Raw genomic sequence first — 14,846 nt, forward strand, 5'->3', positions numbered from 1 at the left:
ACACCAGATGCGTACATACACGAACATTCCCCTTTCGCAGCTCACATCGAATGAGCATTGTATATCGGAATGCGATCTCTTTTATAAACTTCTTAGTGCAGATGGTAGTCCATCCCTTTGTGCGACAAATGAAAATATTTTCATCATTCGTTTTGGCGTGGCATTCGCTTAGTAGCAGGGTTGCCACATTCACTAATGTTCTAGTAAGATTTGCATTGTAGATTAATTCGATAAACATTGGTTTATATGTGTCATTGATAAAGTACAGCAGACTTGACAGGCGCAAACTCAATCCAAGTTATTAAAAGGAGCTTTCTAAATAAATTCTTTCTCCATTATATTTTCATCCTAATAAGAACGGTTTGCAGATAACTATTTTTGGTGATACCAGACGATTACATACACCAGATGCGTACATACACGAACATTCCCCTTTCGCAGCTCACATCGAATGAGCATTGTATATCGGAATGCGATCTCTTTTATAAACTTCTTAGTGCAGATGGTAGTCCATCCCTTTGTGCGACAAATGAAAATATTTTCATCATTCGTTTTGGCGTGGCATTCGCTTAGTAGCAGGGTTGCCACATTCACTAATGTTCTAGTAAGATTTGCATTGTAGATTAATTCGATAAACATTGGTTTATATGTGTCATTGATAAAGTACAGCAGACTTGACAGGCGCAAACTCAATCCAAGTTATTAAAAGGAGCTTTCTAAATAAATTCTTTCTCCATTATATTTTCATCCTAATAAGAACGGTTTGCAGATAACTATTTTTGGTGATACCAGACGATTACATACACCAGATGCGTACATACACGAACATTCCCCTTTCGCAGCTCACATCGAATGAGCACTGTATATCGGAATGCGATCTCTTTTATAAACTTCTTAGTGCAGATGGTAGTCCATCCCTTTGTGCGACAAATGAAAATATTTTCATCATTTTTTTTGGCGTGGCATTCGCTTACTAGCAGGGTTTCCACATTCACTAATGTTCTAGAAAGATTTGCAAAAACCTACGGGTTTGTAGATTAATTCGATAAACATTGGTTTATGTGTCACTGCTAAAGTACAGCAGACTTGACAGGCGCACACTCAATGCAAGTTATTAAATGGAACTTTCTAATTCAATTCTTTCTCCATTATGTTTTCATCCTAAAAAGAACGGTTTGTAGATAACTATGTTTGGTGATACCAGACGAGAATCCTTGCTAACGATTCGAACCTTGCCCGAATTCGCATCTGCTGCGTACATACACGAACATTCCCCTTTCGCAGCTCACATCGAATGAGCATTGTATATCGGAATGCGATCTCTTTTATAAACTTCTTAGTGCAGATGGTAGTCCATCCCTTTGTGCGACAAATGAAAATATTTTCATCATTCCACATTCACTAATGTTCTAGAAAGATTTGCAAAAACCACCATTCAAAGCACGGCTAATTAATGCTTTTACAAAATCATTTCTATCAAAATTTACGGTAAAATCTACGGAATCTACTACACAATTGTTTTAATTATTTCCCAACAAATCGCGCAAAAATCTGTTCCGTACAGCACAGCGCAAATAATTGACGTTGGAAAACAAATCGGCAACTTCAGCTGCCAAACACTTAGAAACGATCGAAGCATTTTTCCGTTAATATCACTTTTCTGACTCAAATTGTTGTAGGTATTTTATTGCTTCCGTCCAATTGGTCAGTTTATTGGTTTTATCGCACATTTTTCGGATATTATTATAGAAAATAACTAACCCGATAAGAGGGAAGTTATTTTCCAAAGCACGAAATGGAAATTTCAATTGTAATTCTTCTGAGAACGATTTTGTGGTCCTAATAAGGACCGTTTGTTGTGAATATTATTTCGCCGTTTCCCGCTCGGCATGATGATTATTCGCTTGGCATGGATAGCGCACAGATTGGTATTTTCCAACAAACTAACCAGGTAGGCCTCGCTGGCTTCTTAAAGGGCCATTACGGCTGAGCTCCGGAAGAGTAGGTTTTGAAATTCTGTGCAATCTCACGGACCAGGCACTGGAAGAGCAGCTTGCGAATTAGTAACTCTGTCCACTTCTGAGAGCAATGAATTTCACGCAGGGCGACGACTGTTCTTGGTTGGCAGCGATAAGGCAGTAGCTATGATTTGGTTGGTGGTCAAAATGCAGCTTCTCGTTGAGCAGCACACGTACGTGTGTTCTGCTCTGTGGCTTACACACGTCTGGCTTTGAGAAAAACTGTGACACCCATATTTATAGGTTTTAGCATTAATGTTGATTCGCATTAAAAGTAGTTTTTGAACTTTTTAAACAAGTTTTACATAGCAAACAAGGTATCAATAGCAAGCGTTGAACGTTTTCCTTTCGATTTATGAAACAAAATTAGTAATTCCTTGAGTAGGAGAAAAGTTATTAGAGTTCAAAGTGTACGTAACGCATCCGTTTTGAAAATTTTGAAATGACACCCAGTATAGTAAAGAAAGACGTAAGTCCTACGTCAAAATATTCCCATCTTGCAGGCGTTCCGGTGAGAGATTACCCATTGGGAAAGCCGAGAATCCTACTCGGGCTAGACAACGTCCACTTATTTGCGCCGTTGGAGTCGCAGGTCGGTAAGCCAAACGAACCGATTGCCGTGCGGTCGAAGATTGGCTGGACAGTGTATGGTTCGGAGAACCGAAGACCGAGTGCATACACTTACCTGAATCTGCACTCGATCGTTCCAGCAAACAATCAAGGTCTCCATGACATGATGAGAGAGCAATACATGCTAGATGAGACAGCGATTGCGACGTTCGCTGTACCGGAGCCCGTGGAGGAGAAAAAAGCTCGAGAGATGCTTGAGACAACGACGAAGCGAGTGGGTGATCGCTTCGAAACGGGGTTGCTGTGGCGTGAGGACGCACGACGATTCCCTGACAGCTATCCAATGGCTGTACGCCGGATGAAGGCTCTGGATCGTAAGCTGAACAGGAATTCAGACTTGAAGAAAAACGTGTGCCAGCAGATCGAGGACTATCAAGTCAAACACTACGCGCACAAGGCGAGTGAAGCCGAACTGAAGGGTACGCCACAAATCGCTGTGTGGTATCTACCGCTGAACGTCGTAGTGAATCCGAAGAAGCCGAGTAAGGTGCGCTTGGTTTGGGATGCTGCAGCATCAGTGAACGGAGTCTCTCTTAACTCAGAGTTACTCAAAGGTCAGGATATGCTAGTTCCGCTTCCCAGAGTAATCTGCAATTTTCGGGAACGGCCAGTAGCATTTGGTGGTGACATTCAAGAAATGTACCATCAGATCCGGATCAGACCTGAGGATAGGCAAGCGCACGGTTTTTGTTCCGAGCGAACAGTGAGGAAGCTCCGCAGGTGTACGTTATGGACGTTGCCACCTTTGGTTCCACGTGTTCGCCCTGCTCAGCTCAATTTGTGAAGAACTTGAATGCAGCAGATTTCTCGGAGAAGTACCCTGAAGCAGTAGTAGTGGATACTATCGAAGAAGCGATCCAGCGAGGTGAGGTACATCCATTCGTGTGGAGGATTTCGGATCAGAAACTGGGTGTCGAACTCTACTAGATTTCTCGAACAAATAGGAGAAAGGAGTGTCGATTCCGCAGTGCATTTCAACTGGGACAAGAACACCGAATACGAGCGTGTGCTAGGCGTCGTTTGGGACCCGGTTGGAGACGAGTTCCGTTTTGCGACCGAATGGAAAGCAGAGTACAACAAGGTTTTCCTAGAGGAAAAACGCCCGACGAAAAGAATTGTTATGAGTATTGTGATGGCGCAATTCGATCCAGCAGGATTTCTTGCTCCAGTTACAATTCTCGGGAAAATGCTGGTTCAGGATCTGTGGCGGACAGGCTGCGACTGGGATGATGCAATCGATGAGCTCTCGTTCAGGAAGTGGTTACGGTGGACCAACATTCTCGCAGATGTGCCAGTGTTTAAGCTACCTCGAAGCTATTTCGGAACTGCGAGATCAGATGAGGTCGAAGAAGTCCAGCTTCGCATCTTTGCTGATGCCAGCGAGACGGCGTACGGATGTGTGGCATACTTCCGTGCAATCGTACGGGGTAAGGTGGTGTGTTCGCTAGTGATGAGTCGAGCGAAGGTAGCACCGTTGAAGCAGCTGTCGATTCCGCGGCTAGAACTCTTGGCAGCGGTTCTTGCGGCAAGGCTGGTGCGAACGATCGTGGAGAATCACAACTTCACGATCAGTAGAGTGGTGTTCTGGATTGACGCAGAAGTGTGTGCTGTCCTGGATTCGGTCGGATCAGCGCCGCTACCAGCAATTTGTTGGTTTTCGCATTGGCGAAATTCTTAGTTTGACTAAACTGACAGATTGGCGATGGGTTCCGACGAGATTGAACGTGGCGGATCTGGCAACCAAATGGGGTAAAGGTCTGGAGATACACCCCAACAGCCCGTGGGTACGTGGGCAACAATTTTTGTACGACAGTGTGGAAAAGTGACCGAAGAAAGAATTACCTCCAGTTAACACTACGGAGGAACTTCGGGTTCACTTGATGCTTCACGACGTGCAAGTTGCACAGGCTATCGTGGACGCCAATCGCTTTTCTAAGTGGACAGTGCTGGTGAGTACGATGGCGTGCGTAATCCGGTTCGTGTCGAACTGTAGACGAAAGAGCAAAAAACTGCCGATTGAGACGCTAAAAGCAACGAGCAGACAGAGCAAAGTACTACAACCAACGGCAGCTACGTCAGTACGCGTGGCGCTACAGCAAAGTGAGTACGAGAAGGCGGAACTATGGCTGATGAAGATGGCACAGGCGGAGTGTTTCATCGATGAATTGAAGGTACTGGTCAGGAATAAGGATCGGCCGGTGTGCCAATGGCTGGCGATCGAGAAGTCCAGTGCACTCTACAAACTTACTCCGCTGATTGACGAAAACGGGCTGATTCGAATGGAGGGGAGAGCAGAGAAAGCAGAGCTGCTGTCATTCGATCTACGTTTTCCAACGATCCTGCCACATCAGCATAAAATCACGCAGCTGATTGTTCAGCATTACCACGAGAAGAGCGGTCACGGATATCGACAGGCGGTGAAGAACGAGCTAAAGCAGCTGTTCTACATTCCGCAGCTTGACGCAGTAGTCCGGAAGGTGTCGTCGTCTTGCGTATGGTGTAAGGTCCATCGAAGTCGGCCTCGAGTTCCACGAATGGCTCCGCTACCAGTGCAGCGGCTAACACCGAATCTTCGTCCCTTTAGTTACTCAGGTGTGGATTATTTGGGCCCATTTGCTGTTACTGTAGGACGCCGAACGGAGAAGAGATGGGTCGCATTGTTCACCTGCTTGGTAACCCGCGCGGTGCACCTGGAGGTGGCTCACGGACTGACTACGCAGTCGTGCTTGATGGCGATTCACCGGTTCATTGGTCGGCGAGGTTGGCCGATGGAGTTTCTGTCCGACAATGAGACGAACTTCCTAGGAGCCAGTAAGGAACTGGAAGGAGTTGTCCGAGAAATAGGAGAAGATTGTGCGGATCAGCTGACTAGCGCGAGAACGAAGTGGACGTTCAACCCCCCTTTGGCTCCTCACATGGGAGGAGTATGGGAGCGTCTCGTTCGGTCGGTTAAGGAGGCATTCGTGGCGCTTGATGATGGGAGACGGTTGACGGACGAAATTTTGCAGACAGTAGCGGTAGAAGCGGAAGACATGATAAATTCTCGCCCGCTAACGTACGTGTCTCAAGAGTGTGACGAAGCGGAGGCACTCACTCCAAACCACTTTTTGCGGGGACTCTCCCCAAATCAGCCTAGCGTGAATCTTCCCCCACCTCATCCAGCAGCAGCACTTCGAGACGCGTTCCAGCGATCGCGGCAATTGGCCAGCATTTTGTGGGAACGTTGGGTCAAGGAGTACGTTCCTTCGCTGAACCAGAGGACAAAGTGGTTTATTGAGTCGAGACCATTAAGAACAGGAGACTTAGTTTATGTGGTAGAAGGCAGCAACCGGAAGTGCTGGATCCGCGGGGTGATAGACGAGGTTATCGTGTCCGGTGATGGGCGAATTCGGCAGGCCTGGGTACGCACCAACAGTGGACGATATAGGCGAGCAACAGCAAAACTAGCCGTAATGGAGTTTGGTAACTCTGAACTGGATGCGAGCTCCGGGACAGGGTTACGGGCCGGGGAATGTTCTGGCATCACTGGCAGTTGCACCATTGCATCCGTGTCGAATTGACAGATGCAACAAATTTGTTGTCATGCTGACAGACGACGAAGTGCATCACGAATGTAGAGCGAGGGAAATGTCAGAGACAACATAAGTAAACAAACAACATAAGAAGGAAAGCAGGATAAAAAAGACCATTTTGAAAGTGATAGTAGTAGAATAGTAAAATACGTTGGAGTAAGAAATTAGAAGTTGTGAGCAAGGAAATTGTTCGGATAGCGGATAGATTGCAGATTAAGCTGTACTTAAGAAACTAAGATCCAGAATACATACGCGGAGGCAAACACTGGACAAGTACGAACGGTACAGTTGAGATTATCAATTCCGAGATAAAACGAAATAAATTGCGATAGACAGCGATAGAGGAAGGAAAAGAGGAAGCTGTAAAGTAAGGAGAACAAACAATTTTTGATCTGCACAGTAAAAAAAAGGCGGATTTTCAAAAATCTTGTTTTCGCCTGCCGTCCGAACATTAAACAATTACTATTGTAATGTTTGTTTCTTTTCAATAAAAATAAAACATTTTTTTTAAGGGTTTAATTTTTATTTATAATAAATCCTTGCTTAAGCTTACATAATCAGCTGCCCTACAACTTTCAACATTTCAGAGTTGTTCTGTAAGTTAAAAAAATTTCAGTCAATATATTTAAATTATTTTAATACTTACACTTACCTAGACTTAGCATCCTTCGCGTCAGAACAACTGTAGCACTAGCACCGCATCTTCCCTGTATGTTGTGACTGCGTTGTCAAGTTAGTGGAAATAGAAATTTTACATTTAGTAAAGGTATTGGATGCTTTTGATTTGCTTTTCATACTTACATGTATGCGGAACAAAAATACGTACCGTACATAGAATACACACAAAAATACACAATACACACTGATTTGGTACTATGCAAGACCAACATAAAATCAAATTTGGTTAAAGTAAAAATAATATTGTTAGTTCAACTGTAAAACAATGTATATTTAAAAATCGTTGAGTTTTGAATCAATAATAGAGTGACGATTCAAATCAAAAATCCATTTTGTTGGTTTAAGCGTTTGAAATTTCGCTGCGTGATGGCATAGGTAAAGAGACTAGAATTGCAAAGAGGGGGCATGTTTCGTTTGGAATTCCAATTTAACTGTCAATGTCATTCCAAACGAACAAGAGAGTTGTCAATCGTAAAATTTTTGCATCATGTGGCATTGTTTTTATGGAATACGTTAAAATTACTAAATATTTTAAAGATAAAAGTTATGTCCTCAAACCAAATTTGTTCCAATACCATCGTGTTTAGAAACGCTACAGAGAAAATGACATCGTTTGATGGGAGGACAAAATTCAGCATGAGCGAAACGAACACCAAATGTGCGTGGAACTTTCACGATGGGACAAACTGACTTGATTTTTTTTTCCAAATTTTCAGAATAAGTCTTGCGATTTGAAATGTCTTATGATAGTTTTATAATAGTTTCATAAAACTTAGATTGCTCTTCTAGCGTGCTATAAAACTTAAATTGTTACTTGCGTTGCCTATAAAACATAAACTTGCTCACCGAAACTTACCTCCTACATTTCAACATTTGCTGATTATATTATATATTTTTGAGATTGCGTATAGAGTTGAGACAAAAGTAGAACATTAGAACAAGAATAACATTTCGTAAAGTGATTAAAAATGAAGATGATTAAAAATGACGTTTACAGTTTGTCCCTGGCAAGTCAGGATCGGCTTTTGTGAGCATTTGATTTTTGTTGTGTTATCAATCATTAGAAAAGCCTCTTAGCACTATTGGAATTTATAAAAATTTCAGTATATTTCAAGTGTATAGTTGAGTGTTGAATTGAATTGCGTAATAAAATTTTGTGTACTAGGTACTAGGACTCGTTGTCAAGTTGTGAGCTTGATAATAAAGAAAGGTTAAATAAAATGCTCGATAACGTTTTTATGGTTACCATCACATTCATTCGGAATTTCGATGTTAAACTATCATTGAAGAATTTTACAACGTAAAACAGCACATCTTCTGATAAAATAATGTTGGTGACGAATCCTCCTAGAAGAAATTATAGAGAATTTACTCTTCAAGCAAATTTACCTCGAGGCCCAATGTCTACATCAAAGTTTTCGAAAACACTATTTTAAACAGCTTTGTTGAAGACATGGATACTCCATATATTCAGAGTATCGAAATATAGTAGACTATATGTAATAGAAAACCTCTATAACAAGTTATTCTGATATTAGGAACCGTCCATATACCACATGGACAGAAAATCTTCGTTTTTGACCCCCTCCTCCCCCTCCGTGGACAAGCATGCATGCAACTCAACGATTTTTAAATATACATTGTTTTACAGTTGAACTAACAATATTATTTTTACTTTAACCAAATTTGATTTTATGTTGGTCTTGCATAGTACCAAATCAGCGTGTATTGTGTATTTTTGTGTGTATTCTATATACGGTACGTATTTTTGTTCCGCATACATGTAAGTATGAAAAGCAAATCAAAAGCATCCAATACCTTTACGCAGTCACAACATACAGGGAAGTTACGGTGCTAGTGCTACAGTTGTTTTGACGAGAAGGATGCTGAGTCTGGGTAAGTGTAAATATTAAAATAATTTAAACATATTGACTGTAACCTTTTTAACTTACAGAACAACTCTGAAATGTTGAAAGTTGTAGGGCAGCTGATTATGTAAGCTTAAGGAAGGTTTTATTATAAATAAAAATTAAACCCTTGAAAAAATTGTTTTATTTTTATTTAAAAGAAACAAACATTACAATAGTAATTGTTTAATATATATTAATCGTTGCTTCAACAACAGAATATTGTTGAACTATTCGTGTTCACATCATTCGATCAATAACACAGTGTCGATCGTTTCAACAATTTTATTGTTGATTCAACCGATAATGTGATTAAAATCTAGAAACGTCAAAACCAGAATTTATTGTAGAAATAACAATATTATGGATTGAATCAATTAATGAATATTATTAGCCCTGAGACAATAATAATTATTATTGAATTTGAACCAGAATATTGTTATACCTACAATACATTTTTCTGCGTGTGGACAATTCCTGTACCCCTAACCTCCTCCCTACGATGTCCACGTGGACATTAAAAAAAAATAAAAAAATAGGGTAAATTAAAAATAATGGGTTAAAAGTAAATTTTTCATTGTGTCAGACTACTATGATGCAGGTTCAAACTTCAACCACAGAATGTCAGACATATCTTTAGTGATTTTTTGAAATTTCAATAGAAATATGAATCTCATTTTTGAACGACTTATGATATTTAATATTTACGTTTTAAAGATTCATCATATTAACACGAAATTGAAGTAACCTATGGATTCTTGAATTGATTCGTAATTGATACAACAAGCTTTGAAATCCAAAATTAGTGGGATTCGAGCAAGTTACAGAAGGTTGGATCAAGTAGTTCAGACAGAAACTTTTTTCTCGCATAAGATTTTTGGATGATAGTTGTCATCGATGTTTTCCATTTTCACACATGCATGTATAGGAGCTGTTATAAGTTTTTTTTTCTATTTCAAAATCATAAAAAAGATAAAGATTGGCGCTCACATCAATGATTCAAATTTGTTTTATTTTCTTATAAAAGACAAAACTATAATGAAATGTCCACGTGGACATTTTCTATATACCTACTCCCCTCCCACAAGCGTGGACTTTCTCGTGACCCCTCCTTTTCCCTTAATTGTCCACATGGTATGTGGATGGCCCCTTACTGTATTTGATAAATCTCTTCTGCGGTATATTAACAATAAAATTCACATTGCATTCAAGGTATGAGGCTGTAAAGCTTACAAAAAAAAGTTATATTGAAGAGAGCTGGCTTTAATTTTTTTCCTAAGTATTGTTTTATATCTCGATATGCTGTATTCATTCAGCCTTCATATTTTCAACAAAATCATTTAAAATGACATTACCAACAACTTTGCTGAAGGCAAAGTCTCTTATTATTTTTTAAGAGAAAATTCTCCATAAATATTTGTAGGATAATTAATCACTAAATTTTTTATATCAAAAGATGCGCTTTTACCTTAAGCGAACCCTACACGTGCAGAAATATTGACAATAAATCGATTATTGATCAATATATTGATCGTGTAAGGGTATCTTGAAAATATTGATCATGTAGAAATCAAATGGGATTGACGGATTGAAGCAGTTTTGTCAATATTTTTATTGACAATATTTTTGTCGCGTGTAGGGTCCGCTTTAGAGTCATTCGCCTCTTTTTTAGGTTAGAATAATTTCTAAAAATTTCTAACCCTATGTGTGGGTTTGGGAATCGAGGTGAGCTGCGGGTTTTGGGAGTCGAGGTGAGCGTAGTTGGTAAATCGATTGCAGGTACAATGCAATCGATTTACCAACTACGCTATGCCCGCTTTGAAAATTGCTTCGAAGTTGTTAAACCTTCAAAGTTGATGATTTCGAAATTATGCGATCTTGACCTTTGAAAAAGTTTTCTAACATTTGTTTCACTTTAAAAGTTCACATTCTTTGACTTCATTAATAGACAATACAACAACATAACGTCAGGAGGTTTTAAATCTGTTCCATATTAATTTTCCTTGTCTGTAGACTGGAATGGCATTTGTTAGCCTACTTATGTTTCTGAATTTTTAATAATCCATCAAAGTCACATTAAATTTTCTAAAAATCAACGATTTTCATCAAACCCCTAAATTTCTGGCTACGCCACTGGGGTTCACAATTTTCAAACCTCTTCACAACGCTACTAAGGAAATACCGGTAGTGCGTCATTGCTGAAGAGACTTATGCATTATAGTGAATTTTAAGTAAATGCCGGGGCAAGAATATCCCAAGTAACCACTAAGCCGTAAAAATGGCATCAATGTGGTTCTATAGCCGTGTGTAGAACAAGGGTAACTGAGCTTATAGGCATCATATTGTACATGAGTGCTGTTCAAAAGCCATAAACATTTGTTAAGCCCATATGAAGCTTATAAACATTGGACAGCTCTTATATAGTCAATATGCTGGTTACTTTAGTGCTAAGTCGTTTGCTGGGTATTTATTGGGCAAGAACAAGTTTGCTGTGGATAACGGTTACAAAAACAGAAGCACTGTCAAAATTCGCTTGGAAGTACCTGATTTGGCAGGACATATGTACTCGTGGCAAACGCAGTGAACCATTCGTGACCAAAGAAACCATAAATGGTGGGATTTACAAAGCATAGACATGAATCTTTAAAGGGCTCTCTGGGTGTATAACAGTCACGTGAATTCTGTGCTCGAGGCGTGAGAAAGTCATCCGACTGTCGGGTAATGTAATAATGGACTGCGAATGGGATGGAATTCGAGCAAGAAGGTACACTCAGAATAAGATTGAGGTGTGGTTTGGACTGCTCTAACAAAAAAAAGCATCAATCAGTCCCATTGGCGGAGATACAAACATTTGTTTGTATAGACTTCGTAGTCAATGTACAGTGTTCAGCACGATCTTATTGATGTTATGAATCCATCCTAGTCGGAGCTCGAATACATGGTGAGATCAACAGGCTTACTTCGATTCAATCAGACCAGATCATTCTGGATTAATTGCGCTAAAGTATTCGACAGCTTAAAAATGGAAAGAACGAATCCCTATCAAACTTTTGCGAATGACAAAGGAAATTTCGAATCTTCCGCTGATGACCTGGAGTTTACTGGGCGGGATGCTTCATATACCCTATCTGCAAGAAAGATCATAGTCGTTAACTGTCAAAATAGCTTCCGAGAAGGTCAATCAACTGTGGGTCTGATAGTGAGAAGCAGTGCTGTGCAATCTCACAATGGTCTTTGACATGTGACGGTAAATATGAAGTAACCGTATCACCACAAAAATGACCGTTATTTCATTTCCATTATCCTCGGATCGTGTTTCAGTTAACTATCTCTCACAGAAGCCGTGCGAGAGAGAACGCATTGAAATGATAGACAGATTGAGTACCATTTATTTTGTATTGGTATAGTAAACGAAATATTATCAGTGTATTGTATTCAGGCAGCATGCGGTGCTTTGTTGCTTTTTTCTCCACCTTTCAGTTTCTTTTATGCATAGCTATTTATGCGAAACCGCCTGTTTGTTAATTCTAGCTCGTTGTTTGTAATAAGATGACCGTCATAACCGTATTTATATTGCTAATAAAATGACGGTCTGTTTCCCTTCCTCTCAATAATAATTCCAATGAGTGAGAGATTCAGAAGAGAACCGTTTGACTGTTGTCAATTCATTGGAATGAGAACCGCAACTCAATAAGCATCGCTTACTGTTTCAACTGCTAACCGTTTCATTCTCTTTTGTCTAGCAGGTTTGCCATCAGTACCGTGATGGAGCTCAGCACTGGTGAGAAGTGATCATTTGTTAGGGGATTTTAATGTAGCGTTTCATGTATTGATTGTAATCAGGCCCGTAGCCAGGATTTTGTTTCGGGAGGGGCTTGAAAATTATTGCATAAATGTATAAATTCTGATGACTTGAGATATTCACAGTAAACTGAATGTAATTATGAAATGTTCTTAGTGAAAACAATTCCATAACTAAAACAATAGACACTAAAAAACCCTAAGAATATGTTGTCTGTTACAAGAAAAGCTATAGTGCATCGATGAATTAAATTTGATTATTATTAGACACATTCTTTCGTGACGTTTACAACGATTTGACGAATCTTCATTCGACAAATATGTTATAACTTTATCAAATGAACACCTACATTAAAACTTATTACAGATTTAGAAAGTAGACAAAATTTCACGAAAGATTCAATCAACAAAAACTGAATACACTAGAATTTGATGATTTGACTTTTATTGAAATGCCTTAAAAGTTCTAATTTGTCACGCGTTGTAACGTCACGCTACATTATCGGTCAGGAAACAATCCTCTTCCAGTATATTCAGTTTATATTGATTGAATCTTTCGTGAAATTTTGTCTACTTTCTGAATCTGTAATAAGTTTTGATGTAGGTGCTCATTTGATAAAGTTATAAAATAATTGTCGAACAAAGATTCGTCAAATTGTTGTAACGTCACGAAAGAATGTGTCATTAGTTTATAAGTTAGAAATTTCTCTCAAGATTCTTCAAGATTTCTTCAAGAGATCGAAATATTTAGAGCTGATTGAAAATGCTACGCATTCTAGACTACACGTTTACAAGGTGTAGAAGACGCTAAATTGGAATGAGTACAAAAATATCCAAAAACCCGCCTAACGAAACTTTACACACATTTGCTAAACAGGAGAACGAAACCAACGTCAAGGTTGTCTCCATGGATAGGAATATATCAGTGTGAAATCCAAGTTTATCGTTGCAAAGAATGTCCGAACAAAGTGAACTTCAACTCCTATTTTCATGATCAGGCTACTATTACTAGTTCTGTGACTTCATCCGAAGTATGCGTTAACTCAACTTTATGAAATTTTCTGCTTAAATGATACTGATCATGTCGTAATTATAACAATCCTGAGAAAAACACATGTTTTTGCCTTTCTCATATAGAAAGGTTATGCAATCACTCTGAAAAACGTCAACCTAATCCCGGCCCGGAGGGCCGAGTGTCATATCCCATTCGACTCAGTTCGTCGAGATCGGAAAAAGTCTGTATGTGTGTATGTGTGTGTATGTGTGTGTATGTGTGTGTGTATGTGTGTATGTATGTGCGTATGTGTCAAATAATGTCACTCATTTTTCTCAGAGATGGCTGGACCGATTTGCCCAAACTTAGTCTCAAATGAAAGGTGCAACCTTCCCATCGGCTGCTATTGAATTTTGGATCGATCGGAATTCTGGTTCCGGAATTACGGGTTTCAGAGTGCGGCCACACAGAAATTTCTCATAAAAACTATAGGAAAAATTAAAAATAGAATTTTTATTTTTGATGCTAAATGTATTCAAGGTGCATAAAACGTCGAGATTTGATGCAAACACGAAAAAAATTTGACGAAGATTCACTTTTTTGGATTTTGCACATTTTTGCCTTTCTCATATAGAAAGGTTATGCAATCACTCTGAAAAACGTCAACCTAATCCCGGCCCGGAGGGCTGAGTGTCATATCCCATTCGACTCAGTTCGTCGAGATCGGAAAAAGTCTGTATGTGTGTGTGTATGTGTGTATGTATGTGTGTGTATGTGTGTGTGTATGTGTGTGTATGTATGTGCGTATGTGTCAAATAATGTCACTCATTTTTCTCAGAGATGACTGGACCGATTTGCCCAAACTTAGTCTCAAATGAAAGGTGCAACCTTCCCATCGGCTGCTATTGAATTTTGGATCGATCGGAATTCTGGTTCCGGAATTACGGGTTTCAGAGTGCGGCCACACAGAAATTTCTCATAAAAACTATAGGAAAAATTAAAAATAGAATTTTTATTTTTGATGCTAAATGTATTCAAGGTGCATAAAACGTCGAGATTTGATGCAAACACGAAAAAAATTTGACGAAGATTCACTTTTTTGGATTTTGCACATTTTTGCCTTTCTCATATAGAAAGGTTATGCAATCACTCTGAAAAACGTCAACCTATTTTTTTTCGACTCGCATAAGGTTTCTGGATTTTAACAGGGGCGTAGTTGATGGTTTACGGAGAGGGGTTACACCCC

The 14,846-nt window shown here is 39.5% G+C and overlaps 1 protein-coding gene across 1 annotated transcript; it reads left to right on the forward strand.

Moving 5' to 3' along the window:
* Positions 1-4,606: 4,606 nt before the first annotated feature.
* LOC131679646 (uncharacterized) lies at positions 4,607-6,208 on the forward strand. The gene has a single exon (XM_058960378.1). It carries the CDS (start codon positions 4,607-4,609, stop codon positions 6,206-6,208), a length of 1,602 nt encoding a protein of 533 aa, XP_058816361.1.
* Positions 6,209-14,846: the final 8,638 nt, after the last annotated feature.

This window comes from Topomyia yanbarensis, chromosome 2 (genome assembly GCF_030247195.1).
Source record: "Topomyia yanbarensis strain Yona2022 chromosome 2, ASM3024719v1, whole genome shotgun sequence".
NCBI lineage: Eukaryota > Metazoa > Arthropoda > Insecta > Diptera > Culicidae > Topomyia > Topomyia yanbarensis.